Source organism: Pinus tabuliformis, chromosome 4_2 (assembly GCF_031772625.1).
Source record: "Pinus tabuliformis cultivar Carrire ecotype Pingquan chromosome 4_2, CPIR1, whole genome shotgun sequence".
Taxonomy (NCBI): domain Eukaryota; kingdom Viridiplantae; phylum Streptophyta; class Pinopsida; order Pinales; family Pinaceae; genus Pinus; species Pinus tabuliformis.
The window spans coordinates 1,183,875,910-1,183,898,474 of record NC_142304.1 but is presented as its reverse complement, the minus strand read 5'-3'; the positions used below and the strand labels follow the sequence as shown (position 1 = coordinate 1,183,898,474).

Here is a 22,565-nt window from a genome sequence, read left to right as displayed (position 1 = left end):
TATTAGCATAGCTTAGGGTCTGACAACTAAAGAAAAGATATTGGGTGAAACATTACGAAATAGTTCTCACAAATTATGGATTTAACTCTAACAGGAATAATTCTTCAAACATTGTAAACCACTAATGGAACTTGGCAGAGATGATATACTTACAAATAACTGCCTCCATAATAGGGGATTCTAATTCTAAAGGGGCTAAGTTTTCATTTAGTAAATGAAATTCAACAGCTAAAGATGCTAGAAAATTATTTTTCTGCTAAACTAAATACAGAAAATGCTAAATGATATTCAGGAATGAGAGAGTCAAAATAGTTTTCTCACAAATTAGGCAGTTAGACTCTAAAAAGAATAAGTCCTTGAACATAGCAAACCATAAATGGAAGTTTGGAACTTAGCAGAGATTATTGACAAATATCTGCCTCTATAATGAGGAAATCTAACTCTATCAGGAATAAATCCTCATCCAGTAAAAGGAATTAAGCACCTAAGGATGCTAAAAAATTGTCTGTTAAGCTAGACACACAAAATGCTAAATGCAACTCCAGAGAGAGAGAGGGAGAGAGTAACCTTTCTACTAAGTATAGACGTAAGTGAATGAACTTCTGCCCGCAAAGAGTGGACTTCACAAGCTATCTCCTTGAACCTACTTAACTGTGTTTGCATCATGCCCATCTCTTTGTGTAAAGTCGAAACCATGACTTTAAATTCAGTGACAATGTCTTTCCTTCCTGGTTAGGAATGTAGTTGTCAATCAAACTCTATTCTTCTCATACTGAAAGAAATCTATAAGCGCAAGATAAAAAAAGAATTAAAATATAACCCAATCCTTCAATTCTTTCACAAGCTATCTCCTTGAACCTACTTAACTGTGTTTGCATCATGCCCATCTCTTTGTGTAAAGTCGAAACCATGACTTTAAATTCAGTGACAATGTCTTTCCTTCCTGGTTAGGAATGTAGTTGTCAATCAAACTCTATTCTTCTCATACTGAAAGAAATCTATAAGCGCAAGATAAAAAAAGAATTAAAATATAACCCAATCCTTCAATTCTTATACAATACTGGAGCATTTCAACAACAATTATACCTGACTCTTGTACAACTTCTAGCCTAATCTCAAGATCCTTTCTTTCTGCCATACAGTCTTGTAATTTGGTCTCCAGCTCGGTTATCCTGGCATCAACATTGGCGGCCAATCTCCGTGCAACATCAGCTGATTCAACTTTCAAGCACATTTCCTTCTCTCACCTGAGAAGACTCTCTCTTTCTGCCTGCAGTATGAATTCCAATACTTAGGGATGGTATTTGTAACATAACTTCAAAAAATAGCTTAAGAATATGGAACAACTGATGCCAACAAGATGATTAATAATCTACCTGCAGTGACTCCATCCTGCTCTGATATCGTTCTACCTCAACTTTGAAATGTTGAAGGTGCTCATTCAACAAAATATAGGGTCTTCATGATAAAACATGTTTCTCATCCTTTACAGTTTCCTGTCATTGAGCACAAGATAAAATTAGTCTAAGAAAAAAATTAAAAAACTCAGAATCAGCAGAAGTCTGACAAACAATATGGATCATAAAAATTAAAAGTTGTTCATTGACCAGAATATGAAGAAGTTTCAAGGCTATATGTTAACCTGCATAAGTTCTAGCTGCTTTAAAATTTTCAGCTTTTCTTCATGTGCTTCTTGTAGCTCTGACAGCCTGCTTGCTGCTAACATCTGTATTGAAACAGGAAACAAGAAACCATATACAATATAGCCACAGCATCAATTTTGTTGTTTATATTGAAAGAAAGTTTATTATGGGTTTCCAAATAATAGAAAACAAAAAAATAGTTAACATCCATTACCAAGGTAGCTTCCAATGACACTTCTATATCCTCAATTTATTATGGTTTTCCAAATATTAGATTAAAGAAAAAATGCAGTGAACATCCATTACCTTGGTAGCTTCCAACGTTGCTTCTATATCCTCCAGCTCCCTATTCTTATCCACTTACCTGTCCCCCGTATCATTTTTATTTCCTAGATGTAGCACTGGTATAGATGCTCCAGGGGTTGCATCTCTCTGTGTTTTCAAGCTTATCAGCTTGCGCCTTCTTTCTTCAAGCTCTGCTATAGTCTCCTGCGATTCATAGATATTCAAAAAAGTTTGCAACTAGTGGGCAGGTTCCTATCCAACATTAAAAACTTGTACTTTCTCAGATTGACTCTTTTCAGCCACTTTGATAAAAACATCTATATATCCTCCCAACATCGTTTATTTAAAAAACATATCTACTTGGGTCCCATATAACATAAAACAAGGAATAAAAATACTCATTTGTGTTTTCAAAATACTGGAAACTATAATGAGCGTTGTTTTTAATACTCATAGCTCTCAACCGTTTTATAGTAGACTGATCCCTTGCATGGCTATCTTGAAACATCCGAACCTCATTTGCAAAATGCCTGTGTTTCAAGTGAAGTGCATCCATTGCTGGCCGCAATTCTTTGACTTCTTGTCTTAATCCATCATCCACTTTCAGTAGCTGTTTGCTGGACTCTGCCAGGGGCACATAAAACACATTAAAATCACAGATTCTAGTTTATACAGTGCCTACTATTCTCCATACACTTTTCATGACTTCTTGTCTCTGTAAAAATGCAAAGAAAGTCTTGCCATTATTTACCGTCTGTGGATAGCCTCTCCCGGAGACTCAAGGATAGTTCCTCATTTTTCGCTCTTTGATCATCAATTGCTTCTACTAAACATTTCATCATATTCACGGTTGAAGCATGCCGTAAATCAAGAGCTTGTTCAACATGATTAGTAAAATCATTTGCTCCACTGTTTTCAGTTGCACCTGTCTCCAAAAGGTGATACAAAAATGTTTCTTCTGGATGACATGAAGCAATACTGAAAACAAAATTAAGAATAAATTAGATAAATCATATAACTTTAAAAGTTATAAATCCTTGGAAACAACTTAAAAGTTATAATTATCATATAAATCAGTGCAAAGTATTAATTATTGTTACATGTTGAATATCACCTTTTGAAGGGCGAGGATTATCTAAAACCTGAACTCGAGTTGTCTTCCCACTAGCATGTATTGCCAACAATCCCAAATCCTCTACCAACTGGTATCAAAACTCATCAGAATAATTAGCAAATAATGAAGAATTAAAAGCAAAAACAAAACAAAACAAAAATCCATACATAAAACTTAAAACATGCCTGATTCCAAGCACTGTTTACTGTAATCAATATGCCATCGTAGGCAGCCTGTTTTCTTTTGAGTTGATTAAATTTGCCTCCAAGGACGTGGATTTCATTTTTCTGGGCATCTAACTGTTGAGCGAGTTTTTGATTCTGATACTGCAGAACTGCTGCATCAACCTGTCAACATTTGAGTATGAATTAGTAATCCCTTGTTCAATAGAAATTCAAAAAGCTTAGATTTCTGGACTTCAAAAGAATATTTCCTGGTACGGAGAGGTAGGACATGACAAACATAGACAATAACAAAGCTTAATTTACTTAGAAGCCCAGTTACAAACCGGAAGGCAACTAGATTATTTGAGAGGTGATCCACGGAAAGAAAGGGTATGATTGACCAAGCTAAAAACGAATCAACTTTCCTAACGCCTATATTCAACCATTATGCAGTCTATGTACTCAGCACTAAATTCAGTAATAGCTATGGTTTTGTGTATATAACTAGAATTCGTAAGAAAGAACTACTGAAATTTATTTTTACAAGGCAGTATGCAGGAAGTGCCCCGAACAGTAGTATCATTATCTGGGATATTTTTAATTTAATCCCAAACATGAGATGCTGCAGGACGAGAAAGACAAAGTAGTGTTTCAGAAAAGAGTATAGTTAACTCAACATGGCAGAATTTCCTGAGTTCTACTATATTGAATGGACAATTAAAACCATTATAAGTCAAAATCTCCAAGTACAACCATGCATACTCCGAGCCATTGGGTCTACACCTGGTGACTGGTCATGTGTTTAGAACACGAATCAAATCCTAGAAAATTGAACTACCAAGAACAGTTACCAACAAGGCCCTTGTAAAAAATGAACAAGGTTTAGATTGGATTTATAAAATATTCTCGCCGTAATTAAGCCAAAGCTAAAGTAAATATGGCTTCTCGTATTATACAAAATGCCTAATCCTCCTTCACATGTTTCATTGCATCTGCCTTCCTTTCCAAGAATCTGCGACAGCTTTCCCATCCGATTCCACCGTCCCCATTTTACACGGCGGCGATTGAATGGCAGTTTTGACCATTGAATTCTGCATGTACTCTTTCTCCTCGTCATTCGCAAAGCAAGTAATTGTCTCTGAACAGTACTCCACAGCTTTTCTGGTAACAGACGGCTTGTATTTCAACAGCTTCGCATACTCCTTCAGGGAGTGGAACCTGTAATCATACATATTTGACAATTGGAGCTTTCCTCGTGGCAATGATGGGGGATGGAACCTCAAGGTATGTTCTACCGATTTTGTAGGTCTGCTGTGTGATATCCATTATATTAAAATGCCAACCTTTGACCGTTGATATGGATTGGTTTGGAAGACTTTCCGGCCTGCTACGAAACGCGTCGGGAGTCCTATATATTCTCAATCTTTTTGATCAGGTTCCTATGTATCCAAAGCCTATCATTCATTTTGTGGATTAGCAGGAAATATTATGCAAACGGTCAAACAGCTATGCAGCTACTTCAAACAAGGTCTTGTTTCATGTTGTTATTTTTTTTTAAAGGTGCTTCATTTAAACTCAAGAGAAGCATTAGAACTGGCTCAAAGTGGTTGGACACCACAGTGTGGGTAAAACCACCAAGAGGAAAACCGTTGAACACAAAGCTGTTGAAACATCGAAGTACTCTTCCATCAAAATCTGTTCAGACTTGCACCTTGCCCTACCTGCTTATTCATGCTTTCAGTAGAACTGAACCTTGGTGTATGGCCTGAAATCTGTGTATTGTTAAATGTGTGCATTGTAACTCTCTGAAAATTGACCTAATTAGTAAATTCCAACGGTAAATGAAAATACAACTTATCGCTGAGGATAACAGCATGGTCAGTTATCTAAGGAAACCTAATTGTTAATGCCAGAGCTTATTCCATTGTGAGTGCTCAAAATTCCAGGGTTCGAAACCTCAAGAAGCCCCCACCACAAAAAAATGCACAGAGAAAGAAAAGAAAAAGTAATATTTACCTTTTTTTCTTCAGACGAAGGAAGGAGAGGCTGTTTCTTGAGCATAGGCGAAATGGAATTGTTATGGCGTCTCTTGCGCTCTGGTTCCTCTGTGCTTCCCATTCTTCTACTGCTATCACTATAATTATAGGGTTTTGAGCTCATATCTAAGCTCACATAGCTTTCAGAAGCCTCACATGCTGGACAAGCCCCGTGTTCGAGTCAGCTGACCGTCGCATCCTTCTCGGGGATAGCCGTACCCATCGCCTTGTTTTTCTTCTCGGCGTGTCTTCCCTGCAGGAGGCTTGTAACTGCAATGGCGATGGCGTTTCCAGGTCTTAGGAAATTGGTGATGTTATCACAACAATGAGCACACCGGGGCAGTGCTGAGACAGAATAGAAAATGTGGCCCAAAGTCATGTTGGGGAGAGTGGGTTAAAGCGTGAGCAATTTTAGAGAGGTGAAAAAAGGGGGAAAGTACCGGTTATTTCAGGATACTTATTCCTCTTATTTCTGGTAAAAAGGATAGGGTGACTATGGTTGATATTGCTGGGTGATTGTAAATTTTGTTTTCTATTTATTTTTTATTATTTCAATTTTATTAATTTTTTATTATTTCAATTTTATTAATTAGCAATGTTATATGATAATTTTATAATTTTGATAAATTTATATATAAAATATATATGGTAAGTTTATTCTTCTTATTTCCGGTAAAAAGGATACAGTTGTTGTTGGTTGGTTTTGCTTGAGTGATTGTAAATTTTGTTTTTTATTATTCAATTTTATTAATTTCAAGATAATAATGTTATATTAAATAATATGATAATTTTGATATATATATATATATATATATTTTATTTATTTGTGTAGTGTTATTGAAATGTTTTCAGAATTATTTTAATAGGATTTGTTTTACAATAATGTAGTTTTAACATTAGATCAATTTTGTGTAGAACAACATGGAGTTTTATTTTTATTTTATTTTTAATTTAATTTTAAAATATTGAAATAAGTTTATGAGAATAGAAATTTGGTTAATAGTGAGAAAATCATTGTTTTTCAAATTTGTCTCGAAAATAATGGAAATATCGACATGATTTTGAAAATAAAAAAAGGTTATAGCTGTCAAGATTCAAGATTTTGGGTGCTCTAGGGGTTTTTTATGGTGTCGAATCCATTTCCACCATCTAAAATAGGATTGAAGCACTCCTACTGTCAAATTTTTTGGAAAAAAATGGTCAGATTCTGATGATTTTTTGTCATCCAGGCAAATTTGACACCCGGGTAGACAACGCCATTTTTCATTATTTGTTCTAGAATCTTTTAGATTTTAAAATATAAAATAACAAGCTATGACAAACATATGGAAGTCAATTTTGGACTATATCTATGTGTAAGGGGTGTTGTATCTATCACACATTCAATCACTGCTTCTAGGTGTCCATGAGGCTATCTTAAGGTGGTGAGAAAACATCTCATTAGTGGGCCTAAAGGAGAAAATGGAGGTGGGATTCAACTATACGTGTGTGTGCACATGGGAGGTGTTCTGCATACTACATGTTTGACTATTATCTAAGTATCCCCATGACTACATTTTGACCACTATCTCTAAGTGTCTCCGTGACTACCTCAAGATAACAAACAAAACTTCCACAATATGGAACCTTAGTCAATAGTGAAAAAGTCATTGTACTTTGTTATTAGCTTTGAATCCTTTTGTCTTAAAACATGCGTAAATCTATCTTAACTTTAGATCTATCATGTGTAAAGAGGAATCGAATCCCTCAAGATGCAAATGTTTTTTTAAGTTTATGTAATATAAAAAAGGTTTACACATCGATGTTTTAATAGAACCATTCAATGCATGATAAATACTAAATTGAGATGGATCTATGTTAGTCCAAAAGCTATGAGAGACATATGGAAGTCAACTTTGGACTATATCTATGTGTAAGGGGTGTTGTATCTATCACACATTCAATAATTGATTCTAGGCGACCATGAGGCTATCTTAAGGTGGTGAGCAAACATCTCGTTAGCGGGCCTAAAGGAGAAAATGGAGGTGGGATTCAACTAGACGTGTGTGTGCACATGGGAGGTGTTATGCATACTACATATTTGACTATTATTGGAAGTGATTACAATGGAAATAGAGATCCAATGTGTTTTAGCACAAGCACAACAAGCTCTAAAACAAGAGGATAGAATGGAACATCTCAACTCCAAAGAGAGGGTCATGGTAGCCTTCTTGAGAAGTTGGGCGAAAGCAGGAGCTGAGGATATACTCCAGGACCAACTGGAGCAATTCCACCATATGTATAAACAATGGGAGCAACAAAAACATCCACGTGAGACATCTCCTCAAACATCCCTCGTCATCCAAGAAGATGAGGCCACAATCTACCGTGCGGAGAATAGTACGGGGTCTGATAAGTGAAAGAAAGGCAAAAAACCAATGAGAGAAGTGATTTGAGAAGCAGGGGAGGTCTTGCTTAATTATTGCCAAGCCAACATTCTCACGGAGTATTTTTAGTGATCCCCCTCCATTCTCTCATGAAAATAGTATCCTGGAACATAAGGGGCCTCAACTCGAAAGGTAATATGAGGTACCTAAGAAATATAGTAAAACAAGAAAAATTGGATATGGTCGTCTTGTAGGAAACGAAGGTTTCTCAAGAAAAATTGATAGAAATAATAGATAGATGTTGGCCACAGGCGGAGTGTATGGCGTTGGATGCTAAGGGTAGTGCAGGGGGACTTGGGATCATATGAGACTCCAGATCTATCTCTTTCAGATCATGTTTGGCATGTCCCAGTATTCTGTTAGGCCAATTCGAATGTATTGGCTCCTCGATGAAAGTATGGTTATCAGGAGTTTATGGTTCGTCCACTCTTGGAGAAAAGCAGAATTTTATAAGCAATTTGGTGAAGATGCGAGGTCTTCAAGGGGATACAAGTTGGATCCTTTCCGGAGATTTCAATATGATTAGGAGCATGAGCAAAAAGAAAGGTGGGGTTCGGAGGCAATCCAATTTCGCAATCGTTTCAGGAAACCATTCAAGATCTCAAGGGATATTGATTTTTTCAATGACACCTTCACTTGGAAAAATCATGGGGTTAGGGGGGTAAGCATCAGATCGCTTCACGCTTCGATCAATTTCTTATTTTCGATGATATCCTTCAACAAGATTTATTTTTCCAATCTTTCATCCTCCCTTGTTTGGGGTCTGATCACTGGCCCATTAGATTGGAAATTGATTTGAGAATGCCCCTAAGAATTGGCCTTTCTGCTTCGAAGCGTTCTGGTTGGAGAGGCCTGACTTTATTTCTAAATTGGAGGAATGGTGGAACGAGATCAGGGTTTCAGGGCATTGTCACATGGAAACATTCCAAATTAAACTCAAGGAGCTTAAGAAAAGGATCAAGGAATGGAGCCACTCTGAATTTGGTAACATTCACAAGGAGAAAAGGGCTTGGGAAGAGGCAATGAAGGAAATCCAACAAAATAGCATCCTTGAGGGTAGGACAGTGATTATAGAGGACCAGGAAGGGAAAATTCTCATGGAATTAGAGCACAGATGCAAACAAGAGGAAATTATGTGGAAACAGAAGTCGAGAGTACAATGGCTCTCGGAGGGAGAACGTAATACCAAGTTCTTCCATAGAAAAATGATAAAGCAGTGGCAAGCCAATCGAATATTTTCCTTAAATGGCCAGGAAGGGCAATGACTTATGCAACATGAGGAAATTACTGAGGAGTTGATCTCCCATTTCCGAAATCTTCTATCGTAACCTGGGGATGACAAAAGTGTTGCTTTACATAAGGTCAAACAATTGATCCCAAGATTGGTTATGGAGGAACAGAACGATGCCCTTATGTGGGAGATCTCCTATATGGAAATAGAGGAAGTGGTTAGAGATCTCCCCTCGAACAAAGCTCCGGGCCCAGACAGTTTTACCTCCAACTTTTTTAAATTTGATTGCCATTTCCTTGCTCCAAAAATTCACGAATTGGTTGAGGAATCCTGTCGAACTCAAAGGATTTGTGCAGGCCTCAACGCCACCTTTCTCACACTTACTTCAAAGAAAGGAGTTGTTGTTGATCCGAGTGGTTTAGGTCGATCGCCCTCTGCCATGTAATCTACAATATGATTTCAGGGATAATGGTCCGACGTTTGAAGCCTCTTATGAAATCAATCATAGGACCTAAGCAAATCGACTTTGCATAAGGAAGGCAGATCATGGATGGAATTATAGCAGCTTACAAGGTAGTGCACTCTATGAAATTGACTAAATTTCCAGGTCTGGTCATCAAACTGGACTTGTCCAAGGCCTATGCTCGCCTTAATTGGAATTATCTCTTAACTATTCTTGATGCTTTTGGTTTCTCTCAAACCTGGAGAAAATGGATTAAATCCCTGATTGAAATGTCCTTTTACTCTATCATTGTCAATGGTTCCCCATCTCATCCTTTATGAGGATCTAGAGGTTTAAGTCAAGGAGATCATATCTCCCCTTTCCTTTTTATCATTCTAGTTATTTAAAAGTTATCTAAAAGTTGTAGTTGGGTCAGGTCTCCTTCAGGGATTGTGTCTAACCCCTCAGGCTCCACCTATTACCCATCAACATTGTAGGAATTTACAGGGTAAGTTCCTCAGACAAAACACCAAAGGACACCGCTCACAACTAGATCACAGATCAATACACCAGTATTTTTGACGTGGTTAAAACCCTCAAAGAGGGAAACAGTCCACGGCCTGAGCCAACGCGGCCACTTCAGGCAATTTATTAATAAAAGAATGAAAATTTACATATGCTTCTCTCATAGACGGATTACACTAAAAATGACCCTCCATGCGCCTTAAATAGAAATCATGGACCAATCGGGTGTCAAGCCACGGATCAAGTGTCGGTAATACCGAGGATAGAATGAACAGTCGGATCACTACATATCGTGACCGTCGGATTGTAAGTTACAAAATGTACAAGGTAAAGAAACACACTTTACCTAACTCTATACTAGACCAAGTTGTACTTAACTATTTCCTATGTGTCGGAATATCCTAACATCCCCCCTTAAGAACAACTTGGGATAGGATTGAAGGATTTACAAATATGACACAATAGGAGTAGGAAGGAGGCACTAGAGCCTATCCCCCCTTAGTGACAACTTCCTGAACTCCAACCATAAATCGAAGTTTAGTGAACTTCGCCTCTGTGAGAGCCTTTGTAAAGATGTCTGCAACTTGATCATCTGTTGAACAATATTGCACTTCAAGAACATGGTCATGAATGAGCTTTCTGATGAAGTGCATGTGCAGTTCAATGTGTTTGCTGCGCTGATGTTGGACTGGATCTTTGCATAGCTGAATGGCACTTTGATTATCACACCAAAGTGTAGTCGGATGCTGCTGCTGAAAGCCAAACTTTGACAGGATCTGACGAAGCCACAAGGCTTCCTTACTAGCTTCTACGGCACCACGATATTCTGCTTCTGCTGAAGAAAGAGAAATGGCACCTTGTTTCTTGCAAGCCCATGTAATAGGTCCTGAACCAAGAGTGAACACATAACCTGCAGTAGACTTCCGATCATCAGGGTCACCAGCCCAATCGGAATCAGTGAAACCAACCAATAGAGGAGCTGCTTCGGCACTGTAATGAATCCCAAACTTAACTGTACCTCGAACATAACGAAGTATTCTTTTAGCTGCTTTCCAATGACTTTCACGTGGGTTTTGCATAAATCGAACAACAAGGCCAACGACAAAGGAAAGGTCAGGACGAGTATGGGTTAGATACAAAAGTTTTCCTACAAGTTGACGGTATAAGGTAGCATCAACTTCAGGAGAAGTACAAGTGACTGAAAGTTTGACTCCAAACTAAAGGGGAGAAGGGGCTGGCTTACAGTCTTCCATGTGAAAGTGGCGTAGAATATCACAGGCATACTTGGACTGAGAAAGGGAAATACCCTCCTTGGATTGCAAGACTTGAAGACCGAGAAAATAATGTAAGTGTCCTAAGTCTGTCATTTCAAACTTCCTTTTAAGGCTAGACTTCACATGGTTTATAAGGTTGGGATCGCTACCAGTCAGGATAAGATCATCAACATAAAGAACAAGAATGATAAGAGACTTGCCCACTTTCTTGGTGTAGATAGTATTGTCAGAATGACACCTAGAGAAGCCAGATTCTTAAAGAAAGTTATCCATTTTGGCATACCAGGCTCGAGGAGCTTGCTTGAGACCATAAAGGGATTTCTTAAGCCGACATACAAGGCTGGAGTCTGTTTGTATAAAGCCAATAGGTTGTTCCATATAGATTTCTTCATGCAAGTCCCCATGCAAGAAGGCAGATTCAACATCCATCTGATGGACTTCCCATTTGAAAGAAGCAGCAAGGGAAAGAACAAGGCGGATAGAATTCATTTTGGCAACAGGGGAGAAGGTTTCAGTGTAGTCAATGCCTTCAACTTGTGAAAAACCTTTAGCAACAAGACGAGCTTTATGTTTATCAACTTTCCCATCTGGTCCATACTTGGTTCTGTAAACCCATTTGCATCTAACAAGTTTTTGTCCCTTTGGTAGAGGAACAAGATCCCATGTATCATTTGCCAATAATGAATGATATTCTTCATTCATAGCTGCTTCCCAATCTGGATGGCCTGAAGCTTCTGCAAAGGTGTCAGGATCATAATTTACTGGAGCTTGAGCCAGTAAAGAAGAGGTTCTGTCAAACTGAGAACGTGTGCGTCGTTGATCTGTAGGATCACCGGCAAGATCACCTGCTGCATCTCGAGTAGCACGAACCCATTTTGGAAGCTGAGGAGCTGAAGGAGGATCCTGAGATGGTGGGGGAGGATTGTCATCCTCACTTTCATCATCTGAAGAAGAAATGTTTTCAAAAGTAGAAGAGATAGGGAGAGGTGGCACATCCGCCAGACTAGGCTCGCAGGCCGATATATTTTCATCAAATTTTACATCTCTTCTAATGATAACATTTTTGGACTTAAATGGAATAAGTCTATAGCCTTTGACATCTTCAGAATATCCAACAAAAATACATTTTTCACTCTTTGGTTCTAAAGCTTTATGTTTCTCATCTGGAATATGGGCCCATGCTTCACTTCCAAAAACACGAAAGTGACTTACATCTGGTTTGATTGAGCTCCATGCTTCTTCTGGAGTGATATTCTTTAAAACCTTAGTAGGAGTGCGATTTATTATGTAATTTGCACAGTTAATTGCTTCTACCCAATAATTAAGACTAAGTCCTTTAGATTGAAGCATACAATTAGCCATTTCCTTTAAGGTGCGATTCTTCCTTTCAGCTACACCATTTTGTTGTGGAGTATATGGAACAGTATGTTGCATTTGAATTCCATTCTCAGTGCAAAAGTTGATGAATGTGTTTTTAACATATTCTCCGCCATTATCAGATCTTAGCTTAAGAATTTGATGTCCATATTGTTTTTCAACAAAGGCCTTAAAGGCCAAGAACATGTTAAATACTTCACTCTTGAGTTTTAAGAAGTATACCCAAGTGCGTCTGGAGAAATCATCAATGAAAGTTAAGAAATACTTGTAGCCAGAGAATGAAGCAATTGGAAGTGGACCACATAAATCACTATGCACGAGCTGTAAAGGGGCTGAGGCGTGCCAAGAGGCACGTTTTTCAAAACTGTCCCAATGATGTTTTCTGAGTACACATCCAGAACAAACACCATCTCTGCAAGATACCATGGGAAGACCTGTCACCATATTTTCTTTACATAGATTCTGAAGAGAGCGATAGTTTAAGTGACCAAATCGCTCATGCCAAAGTTTGCCCACTTCATCATTATGAGCAACAAATACTGAGGGAAGATTTGATGACCCAAAGTTGTGAAACTTATACAACCTTGTAGAATCATCAGCAATGCCAGTAGCTAAAATCTGTCTAGGATCTCTTAGGTCCTTAATTACAACATCGTGAGGTGAAAATTCAACGATTTTACCTTCACCTGAATGGGTTATCTAATATACAGATAGAAGGTTGCAGGATAAGGTTGGAACACATAATACATCATTAAACTGACCATTGTCTAGATGAACAGTTCCAGTCCCTACAACACTAAGAGATCTATCATCACCAACATATATATTTTTGGTGTTACAATCATTTAAAGAAGAAAACATGGCTTTGTTTTTGGCCATGTGATAAGAAGCTCCAGAATCAATGAGCCACTCATGAGAATGAGAAGAAGAAGATACATTTAGTGCATAGCCGGACCGAGATGCTTGACAACCACATGCAAAAAGTGCCATTCCTGAAGATGAAGTTGAAGTTGAAGATTGCTCCAAATGGATGTTATGCTTCTTCATTGCTGCTTCCAAGGCTTCCATCTTCTTAAAGCATTTGGATTCTAAGTGGCCATCTCGATTACAAAAGTTGCAATGTCTATCAGTCTTCTTCCCTTTGTTTTTATTTGTCTTATCATTTTGTTGAAATGATTTTTCATTTTGAGGCTGAGATTGCTTAGGACCCTTGTTTGGTTTAGGACCATTCTTTTTAGGATATGACTTCTTAGGATTCTTTGACTTTGGTTGCTGCTGGGCGGCTAACTCTTTCTTGGAAGAGTTTCCAAGATTAAGAAGACCAAGGTGTAAGAGTTTTTCTTGTTCTCTTATTAAAGAATCACAAAAAGAGTCAAAGCAAGGGGACTTGTAGTCTGTTCCTTGAGAAATGAAGGCTTCTCTTGTAGAATGGAAGGTGGAAACAAACACAGAGTAGGCTGGTCCCAACTTAGTAAGAATGGAATAGATAAGGTTACTATCTTCTTTCTTAACCTTAACACCTTCCAAGAGATATCTAAGGGTCTTGAACTTGGACAAGAAATCTTCAATGCAAAAAAAATTATTAGGGTCCAATGTAAGCAACTCATTTTCAAGTTGATGGGTTCTAAGTTCATTTTTAATCCCAAAAACTTTATTGATTTGTTTCATTGCTTCATCAGGAGTATCAAGTTCTGCAATATGGAATCTAAGATCTGGAGAAATAGACATCCCTATCAATCCACGTGCTTGATCTTGCCTATTTTCCCATTTAGCAGCCTTATCTTCATCCTTCGGTTTCTTTTCTTGGCCTGAGGCTATTCTGTAGAGACCTTTACTTCTAAGTAAATCCTCTATGTAGGACAACCATTGGAAGTAGTTGGTGTTGTCAAGGGTAACTTGGTATTGAATTTCCATTTCAACGGAAACTGAAGCTAAAGATGTTGAAAATAAGTGTTCGAATGGATAGATCTCGAAAAATTAGGCTGGTTTTAAAAAAAAAGCTCTGAAAACGGCTTCCGGATGAAGAAGTTATGGCTTTTTGAAAAAAGTTGTTGAAGATGCTGACGAAGTGCGGGAATGTGCGGAAATGAAAAATCCGCCCTCACAAAAAGGAGATTTGAACCCAAGACCTCTACTCTCTTAAAATAGCTTTGAACCAATTGAGCTATACAAAAAATTTGAGAGAGAGAGAGAGAGGGGGGGGGGGGGGGGGGTTGATGCTTTGGGTTGCGTGCTTGCTTTGAGAAGGCTCTTTTTCCCTACAAAACAAAAAACACAAAACCCAACACGGACATACAAAAAAAACGAACCTTGCGGCTCGAAGTTAGCTTTAGCCGAAAAACTAAATATTTTCAAAAATGAACCTTGCGGCTCAAAGTTAGCTTTAGCCGGAAACTAAATATTTTCCTCAATGTTTCTGATTTTCCGAGATCACACTAAGGCGCAGGGAAAAGAGCATACGCATGAGAAAAATCCTTCCTTTCTGTTTCTGATTTGCCCAGATCGCACAGAGTCGCAGGGCAAAGAGCATACGCAGAAATGAAAGGTATAGATCCGATAATAAAAAAAGCTAAATAAACCGAAACCGAAATAAACAGAGAGAAAATAACTGTAAACTGCAAATAAACATTGTATACCTCCAGATCTTAAAAATGACGCAGCTAGGGCTACCGGAAACCTTTTCGCATGAAACGAAAGGGGTTCCTCACTGGAACATATGCTCCCAACACAACAGAGCAGTCCTCTCGGCCCGAAAGCAGTCAGAAACAGTAGATCTAGGAAACAACAGTCGGATGCAGTTCTACCGGCTTCAGATTTGGATCACCAACGGACGCGGCCCTCAAATAGCTCCGATACCATGTAGGAATTTACAGGGTAAGTTCCTCAGATAGAACACCAAAGGACACTGCTCACAACCAGATCGCAGATCAATACACCAGTATTTTTGACGTGGTTAAAACCCTCAAAGAGGGAAACAGTCCACGGCCTGAGCCAACGCGGCCACTTCAGGCAATTTATTAATAAAAGAATGAAAATTTACATATGCTTCTCTCATAGACGGATTACACTACGAATGACCCTCCATGCGCCTTAAATAGAAATCATGGACCAATCGGGTGTCAAGCCACGGATCAAGTGTTGGTAATACCGAGGAGAGAATGAACCGTCGGATCACTACATATCGTGACCGTCGGATTGTAAGTTACAAAATGTACAAGGTAAAGAAACACACTTTACCTAACTCTATACTAGACCAAGTTGTACTTAACTATTTCCTATGTGTCGGAATATCCTAGGACCTAAGCAAATCGACTTTGCATAAGGAAGGCAGATCATGGATGTAATTATAGCAGCTTACAAGGTAGTGCACTCTATGAAATTGACTAAATTTCCAGGTCTGGTCATCAAACTGGACTTGTCCAAGGCCTATGCTCGCCTTAATTGGAATTATCTCTTAACTATTCTTGATGCTTTTGGTTTCTCTCAAACCTAGAGAAAATGGATTAAATCCCTGATTGAAATGTCCTTTTACTCTATCATTGTCAATGGTTCCCCATCTCATCCTTTATGAGGATCTAGAGGTTTAAGTCAAGGAGATCCTATCTCCCCTTTCCTTTTTATCATCGTAGTTATTTAAAAGTTATCTAAAAGTTGTAGTTGGGTCAGGTCTCCTTCAGGGATTGTGTCTAACCCCTCAGGCTCCACCTATTACCCATCAACATTTCATTAACGACAACATGCTATTTTGGAAGCCATCCTTGAGGGAAGCAAGACAACTCAATACTATCCTGGAAGAGTTTCAGAAGGCCTCAGGAACTGTAATCAGTGGAGACAAATCAGATATATTTTTCTTTAATACGCATCCCAGCGTACAGAGACATTTGGCAAGGACCCTTGGGTTTCGCATTGGATTTATCCCGTGCTCTTATTTAGGGGTCCCACTCGTTTCTAATTCTCTTCGGGTGTCATGTTGGAAGGATTTGTTAAACCGTTTGGACAAGAAACTCTCAAGATGGACCTTCAAGGTTTTGAATTCAGCTAGTAGGTTAACTCTTTTGAAATAAATTTTTCAAACTCTCCCAATCTATCAACTTTCGGCTCTTCCAACCCCAAAAAGTGTCTACAAGGAAATAATTTCCAAATATAGAAAAATCCTTTGGTCAAGTGTCCAAATCGGAAATAAATGGTCCCTAGTTGCATGGGATAAATTATGCAATCCCAAACTCCATGGTGGCCTCAGACTGAAAGATACGACATTACTGATTAAGGTCCTTGGAGCCAAATTATGGTGGAGGCGGTTGCAGGGAAACTCAAAAATTTGGAAGGCACTATGGACTCACAAATATAGTAGGAATGAAAGCTTGGATATACTATTAAATCAACAACAATTCCCAAGCGGTTCATCAATCTAGAATATGGCGCGAGACAACAAAGGTCTTGTTCAATCTCACGTCTTTTGGGAGGTTAACAATGGACAATTTGTCAAATTTTAAGAGGATGCATGGATGTCGAACCAAAAATTAAGTTCCTATGAGAACCTTCGAGATATCTGGGCCTTTACAACATAAATAGGAGCAGTGAAAGTTAAATATTTTTGGCAAGAATCTAATCAAACAAAAAAATGGAGAGAATGGAAGGCCCAAAGGAATTGGTTGGAGCACGACCCTCCTTTTCCATGGGATTCTTGTCTAATCTCCTTCAAGAGCGTCTCATCCTTAATTTCCATGGGTCAAACAAACTTAGATTGGGCCACCTTCCTCGTGGTTCATTCTCAGTAAAAGAGGCCTACTTCCATAGTATCGTCTTCAGCTGAAGCACCACAAGAGCCACTTTGGAAGAAAATATGGTATTCAAGTCTCTGGCCTAAAGTCTTCTTTTTTATATGGATTATTGGGCATGAAAATCTTATCATATGGGATAAGATAATGAAAAATGGTTTTTTTGGCCCATCAAGATGCCCACTTTGCACAAATCAAAAGGAGACAGTGAACCACCTTCTCAAACATTGTGTCGTGGTAGAGATACTATGGAACCGAATAACGCAACTATTTGGCACCATAGATAGATCTTTGAACAACATAAGGGAGTCGTTAGAGCTATGGAGAAGTAAGGTGTTCAAGAATCCCATAGCAAACAGACCCTGGTATCTTTCACAAGGCTTCATATTTTGGAATATCTTGAAAGCCAAGAATCAGGTGGTGTTTCATTCAAAACAAATTAGGGTAGAACAAATCTGGGAGATATTCCAAAATTCAGCCCATTTGGATTTACCATTTGGGAGATATTCCCAAAATACAATTGCTACAGGAGAGAGTTGTTGCGCTTTTGACTCTGTTTTTATCATCATTTTAAAAATATATTTATGACCAAATGGAGATGAATTTTGGAAAACAAAAGGGAGTTTTATTAAAGCATGGAACCAAGCACAATAACCTCCTTCAGGTTTTGCACAAGTGTTATGGTTAAAGAGATATGAGTTTGTCTTCCTTGCTTCTCTTTTCACTGCGCTTCTGGACGGTCAATTTTGGAATCAAGTTTGAAGAGGCTAAAATGATGTTTTTGCATGGTTTAAAGGCTCTAGGGTGTAGTGGACATCTCCAAGTTTCTTCACAAGTCTTCAACAACACTCAAAACCTCATTCAAGTCATCAAAATTTCAAGTCAACTATTTGTTGCGCTTCTGCCAGGATTTGTTGTGTTTCTGTGTGACCAACTTCAAGCTTGGATTTTGAACAAATGGGAAAGTATTTTTGAAAACGGGAGGAGGTTTTTGTTCATAACATACCCAAAAACAAAATCCTCTCTAATTGTTTACACAAAAGTTACTGTCTTGGAGTTACAGGTGGCACTTTGAGACCTATTTTTCACAATTTCGCCAGGCCACAATTGCTGACAGGGTTCTAGAAATTTTTGAAATTTGACTTGGTGGACCTCCAACTTGGCATGGTTGACCTCAAATCTATTTGGATAATGAATTTTGAGGATTTTTATATCATATCCCATGATTATATCTTCAGTTATCACATTTTTAGTTAGTCAAAAACCAAACCCTAGATAGTAGGATATGGGAAAATTTTGCAAATATTTTATCCATGTATGCTAGGGAGTGTGAGGGCCAAGTGTTAGGGAAACACAAGGGAGAACTCATTTCAAATGCATGGAAATTAATTGTCAGTGAGTTCTAGGTGTGCTAAGGAGGGAGTGAAAAGGTATACTAGCCAGTGCCAAGGCATCACAAGGGAGAACTAGGTCAAAATGCTTGGAAATGAACAAATAAGAGTGCAGTGTGCCAAGGAGTGTCAGTGAATTCCAGGTGTCCCAAGGATGAAGTGTGTTAGGATAAGTTCATAATAGTACTTGAAGGAGGCAAGCCTATGGTTGTGATAAGGTGTGTACAAAGTAGTTTCAGACAAAGGGAGAATTTGGGTTGGGCACAACATTGTTTTGTTAATGACTTGGTTGGGTTCCCAAGTTGCAAAAAAAGTAAGGCTATCTATGAGGGCATGACATCTAGGGAGTGCCAAGGTGTTCCAGGGAATGCGAGGAAGTAATAACACATGCTAGACAGTTCCAAGGCATTTTAGGCATGCTAAGACATGCCAAGTGCTAAGGCATGCCAAGAAGTTCCAGGCGCTAAGTTGTGGCGCCAACATATGCTAGGGAGTGTTAGGGCCAAGTTCCAAGGAAACACAAGGGAGCAGTAGTTTCAAATGCATGGAAATGAATGAATAAGAGTGTGACAGAGATTGTTAGCTAGTGAGTACAAGGTGTGCTAAGTGTTAGGGAGTGCTAGGGAGTGCCAAAGCATGCCAAGAAATGTAAGGGATGCTAACACGTGCTACATAGTGCCAAGGGATTATTAGGCGTGGCAGATGTTATGGCATGTTAAGATGTAAAATTTGTTGCTTAGTTGTTTAATTTTACGACCACGTTGGATGTGAGCCTTGACTTGGTAACTTGTTAAGTTGGATAAGTTGAAATTATACATGAGTAGCCTAAGATGAGTTATAGGAAGTTATTAGGTGAAAAAGTCATAGTCTAGTTGTAGTAATTGTAACTTGGTCAAGCTGTTGTTATAGTTGAGGCAAGATTTTTTTGGGTTCCCATGTTGCAAAATATGTAAGGGTAGTTGTGAGGGCATGATAGCTAAGGAGTGTCAGGGTGTGCTAAGGAATGAAAAGGCGTGCTAACACATGCCAGATAGTTTTGTGGTCTGATGGTTTGACTTAATTTTATGGTGTTATTTTTATTGTCCACTTTGCATAGCACTATTTTTCCTAGTTCATGTGTTGACTCATAGGAAAACTATATTCTTATGACTTGAGGGAAATGATACACACTAATTACTTCTTAACAAATTGACTGACTATAACCACTATGACCTTGGACACTATTGTAGCGGCTACAACCACCCTCCAAAATTTTGCCTTAGCCTGTTTTGGAGCCTCCCTACCAACCTTCACAGCAGCTTGCCTTGCTTCATCAAGTCCTCAAGCTTCAGTGTCTTTCTTGCTCAAAGGCAGCCTGTCGATCAGAGTTTTATCTTTTCCCTTCATAGGTTGCTCATCCAGACTTGGTCCAACTGCAGGCTGAGCAGCTTCCCAATGAAATTTGCGCATTTCTGGAGGGCAACCAACCTTTCCCTCCAGGAATTGGGCAATTCCCTCTGACAACCTGCTGGGCTCTAGGATTGCGCAATCTTGCCAGCCAACCCTCCTAGCAAGAATTGCGCAAATTTTCCCATCAAAAGGCAGTTCAACCCAGGATTTGTGCAAATCTGGGTAGCAGTCAGATGTTGGGCCCAGAAATTGTGCAATCCCCTTGGGAAGTCAGCCCAATTTACAGTTAGGAATGCACATTGTTTCTCCAGTAGTCAAGCAGTCTCTTGCATGAGTAGCTGAGTTGACTGGTTCCCTCCGGAACTGAGCAAAACAGACTTGCATGCATGGGCTACTTCTCCCAAGGTAGCATGCAAAGGCATCCCTTGTTTCAGGGATCTATGTTTAGCAGTTGGAGGTTACATGCAAGGAACAATTCAAAAACCTTCCTTCAAGTGTCGCTTCTCCTAGATTTGTCGCATGCGCGTCACAACCTCGATGTTATCAAAACTCATCAACCGGACATTGCAGAGCTCATTCTTCACATCAACCTTGTAGCTCTGGCATCCCACATCACATCTAGGAGCAGTCAACACATTCAACTCAGCTGTTTTGGGGCAAGCTCACTTCCCATGCCTTGTGCTGCATTTCTGTCACTTTTTGTGTATTCACTTATGTGAGTGTTGTTTGCTTGATTTCTTTGAACACATGTTGTCATTTACATATATTCTACCTTGTCCTAGTTCTGTTTCAATTTTCGTTGTTATATCACTATTGTCGCATCCATGAAACTATTTTGCACGGACGTTCGCCCAACCGGTGAACTGCCTCACCCACATGCATGTTGATCTATTTGCTCAATCTTCCATTCATGTTTTGCATGCACTGTTTATCACTTCTGCTATCACTTAGTGTCGTCATGCATTTCATCACTTACTTCCTTTTAATTGCCCATCGGCAAGTCAGGCCAACCTTGGCTTGGTCTCTGCCTTCACCAAGGCTGCATTGCGCAATCTGGAGAAGGAAGGCTCACCTTCCTCTCCAGATTTGTGCATTCTAGCCCAACATTGGCCTCTTGGACTGAATTGCGCATTTTTGGAGGTTAGTGGTTGCTTGGCCCAAAAATTTGCGCAAATCTGCCCCTGGGCCAGTAGTCCTTCCAGCTGGAATTTCTCATTGCGCAATCCCAGCAGCCAACTGCCCGACTGGAATGTGCATTGCGCAGTTCCAGCAGTCAGTTAGTCTCTCAACAGCCCAAACTGTGCCTTTTGTAGTCTTGACAGTCGGTCTCCTAACCTCCCGACCGAAATTGCGCAACCTTCATGATCATTCACCCAGGTATGTTGGAAGTCAGTTCTCATGTTCATTTTGGTTTTCGACTGACAGATTGCTTGCTATGAGTGTTTCCATGTCTCAAGGTATCACAGGTGTTCATATGCCTCTCAGCAGTACAAGTACAATGGTTTCCAAGAAAGCAGAGACGAAGACACCGTTCAGAGAATGCTTGGGGATGCAGTCGATCAAGTGTCCATGGGCTTACCAACTCACAAGACATCATGTTGTTCATGGACAAAGACATCAAGCAGCAGCATCACAACGAGCAGCATCATGAAAAATAACTGAAGGCAGCATACCGAATGTAGCAAATGGAGCGAATGCAAGAGGAAGGTTGTTGACAACATAGAGGTAGAGCAAAGTTGCAAGATCAAGCAGATCCACTGATAACGAAAGGAAATTTGGGGGCTTAGGCTATGAAGTGACGGCGCGACATGAATATCACATGAAGGTAGAAGATGGAACAAGGAAGGAGTTGCATGCGTTGAAGCAGCAACTCAGGAAGAACATGAAGCTACACAGACAGTCCAATGAGTTGCAGCAAGAACAGGAACAACAGTGGGCGCAACATGCACTCGTGGATGAAACTACGCCAATAAAAGTTAAGGATCTATCCCAGTAGCTGACACAGAGCAAACATGGTGAGAAGTGTTGTTGATCGCATGCAAAGGATCCAACAACATGCATGTCGTTGAGCACACGTGTGCAATCCAACCCATTCAACACACTGACCAAGGCGAAGACAAGAAGAAAGTCCAATTAGGGTTGAAGATGCACTTCGACAAGTTGATGTGCATGACTACCAACACACACTTGAATATTAGCACGAACACTATGCATCAGTGTGTTGTTGGTTCAACCGTACCCAAGAAGACCATGCGCATGTTAGCAGACGAGTTGGATGAAGGGGCTGAACTAATGCACCGGTTGCAACGGAGGCAAGAGTTCACTTCAACAAGATGTCACCATGAGGTGCATACCCACCATCACGGATGACCAAGCTTGGCATCATCTCACCACCTTCACCATCACAAGCATGTCAAAGAGTTGGTCTCATCTCAGCGGACCGAGTGCCAGTGATGTCTTGCAAGGCTTGCTCAAGCCATGATTGTGTCA

The 22,565-nt window shown here is 39.4% G+C and overlaps 1 protein-coding gene and 1 pseudogene across 2 annotated transcripts; both read right to left on the bottom strand.

Annotated features, from left to right (window-relative positions):
- Positions 1-284: 284 nt before the first annotated feature.
- LOC149173903 (E3 ubiquitin-protein ligase BRE1-like 2) lies at positions 285-3,099 on the bottom strand (annotated as a pseudogene). The gene is made up of 8 exons (XR_016259312.1): positions 3,071-3,099; positions 2,680-2,906; positions 2,443-2,552; positions 1,950-2,132; positions 1,643-1,726; positions 1,377-1,496; positions 1,087-1,270; positions 285-998 (listed from the first exon to the last, which is right to left on the bottom strand). The product of XR_016259312.1 is annotated as an E3 ubiquitin-protein ligase BRE1-like 2 (transcript).
- LOC149173902 (E3 ubiquitin-protein ligase BRE1-like 1) lies at positions 2,846-5,672 on the bottom strand. Its single transcript, XM_089424778.1, has 3 exons — positions 5,223-5,672; positions 3,043-3,389; positions 2,846-2,906 (listed from the first exon to the last, which is right to left on the bottom strand). The coding sequence occupies exons 1-2, from the start codon at positions 5,364-5,366 to the stop codon at positions 3,174-3,176; spliced, it is 360 nt and encodes a 119-aa protein (XP_089280904.1). The 5' UTR covers positions 5,367-5,672; the 3' UTR covers positions 2,846-2,906; positions 3,043-3,173.
- Between the last annotated feature and the right edge of the window lie 16,893 nt (positions 5,673-22,565).

What these genes read in the sequence shown, in the direction of transcription:
- LOC149173902 (XM_089424778.1), bottom strand. Translation starts at nt 5,366, where the DNA reads ATGAGCTCAAAACCCTATAATTATAGTGATAGCAGTAGAAGAATGGGA. An exon ending in CTTCGTCTGAAGAAAAAAAG is followed by an intron (nt 3,390 to 5,222) that starts GTAAATATTACT and finishes AAATGTTGACAG; the next exon opens with GTTGATGCAGCAGTTCTGCA.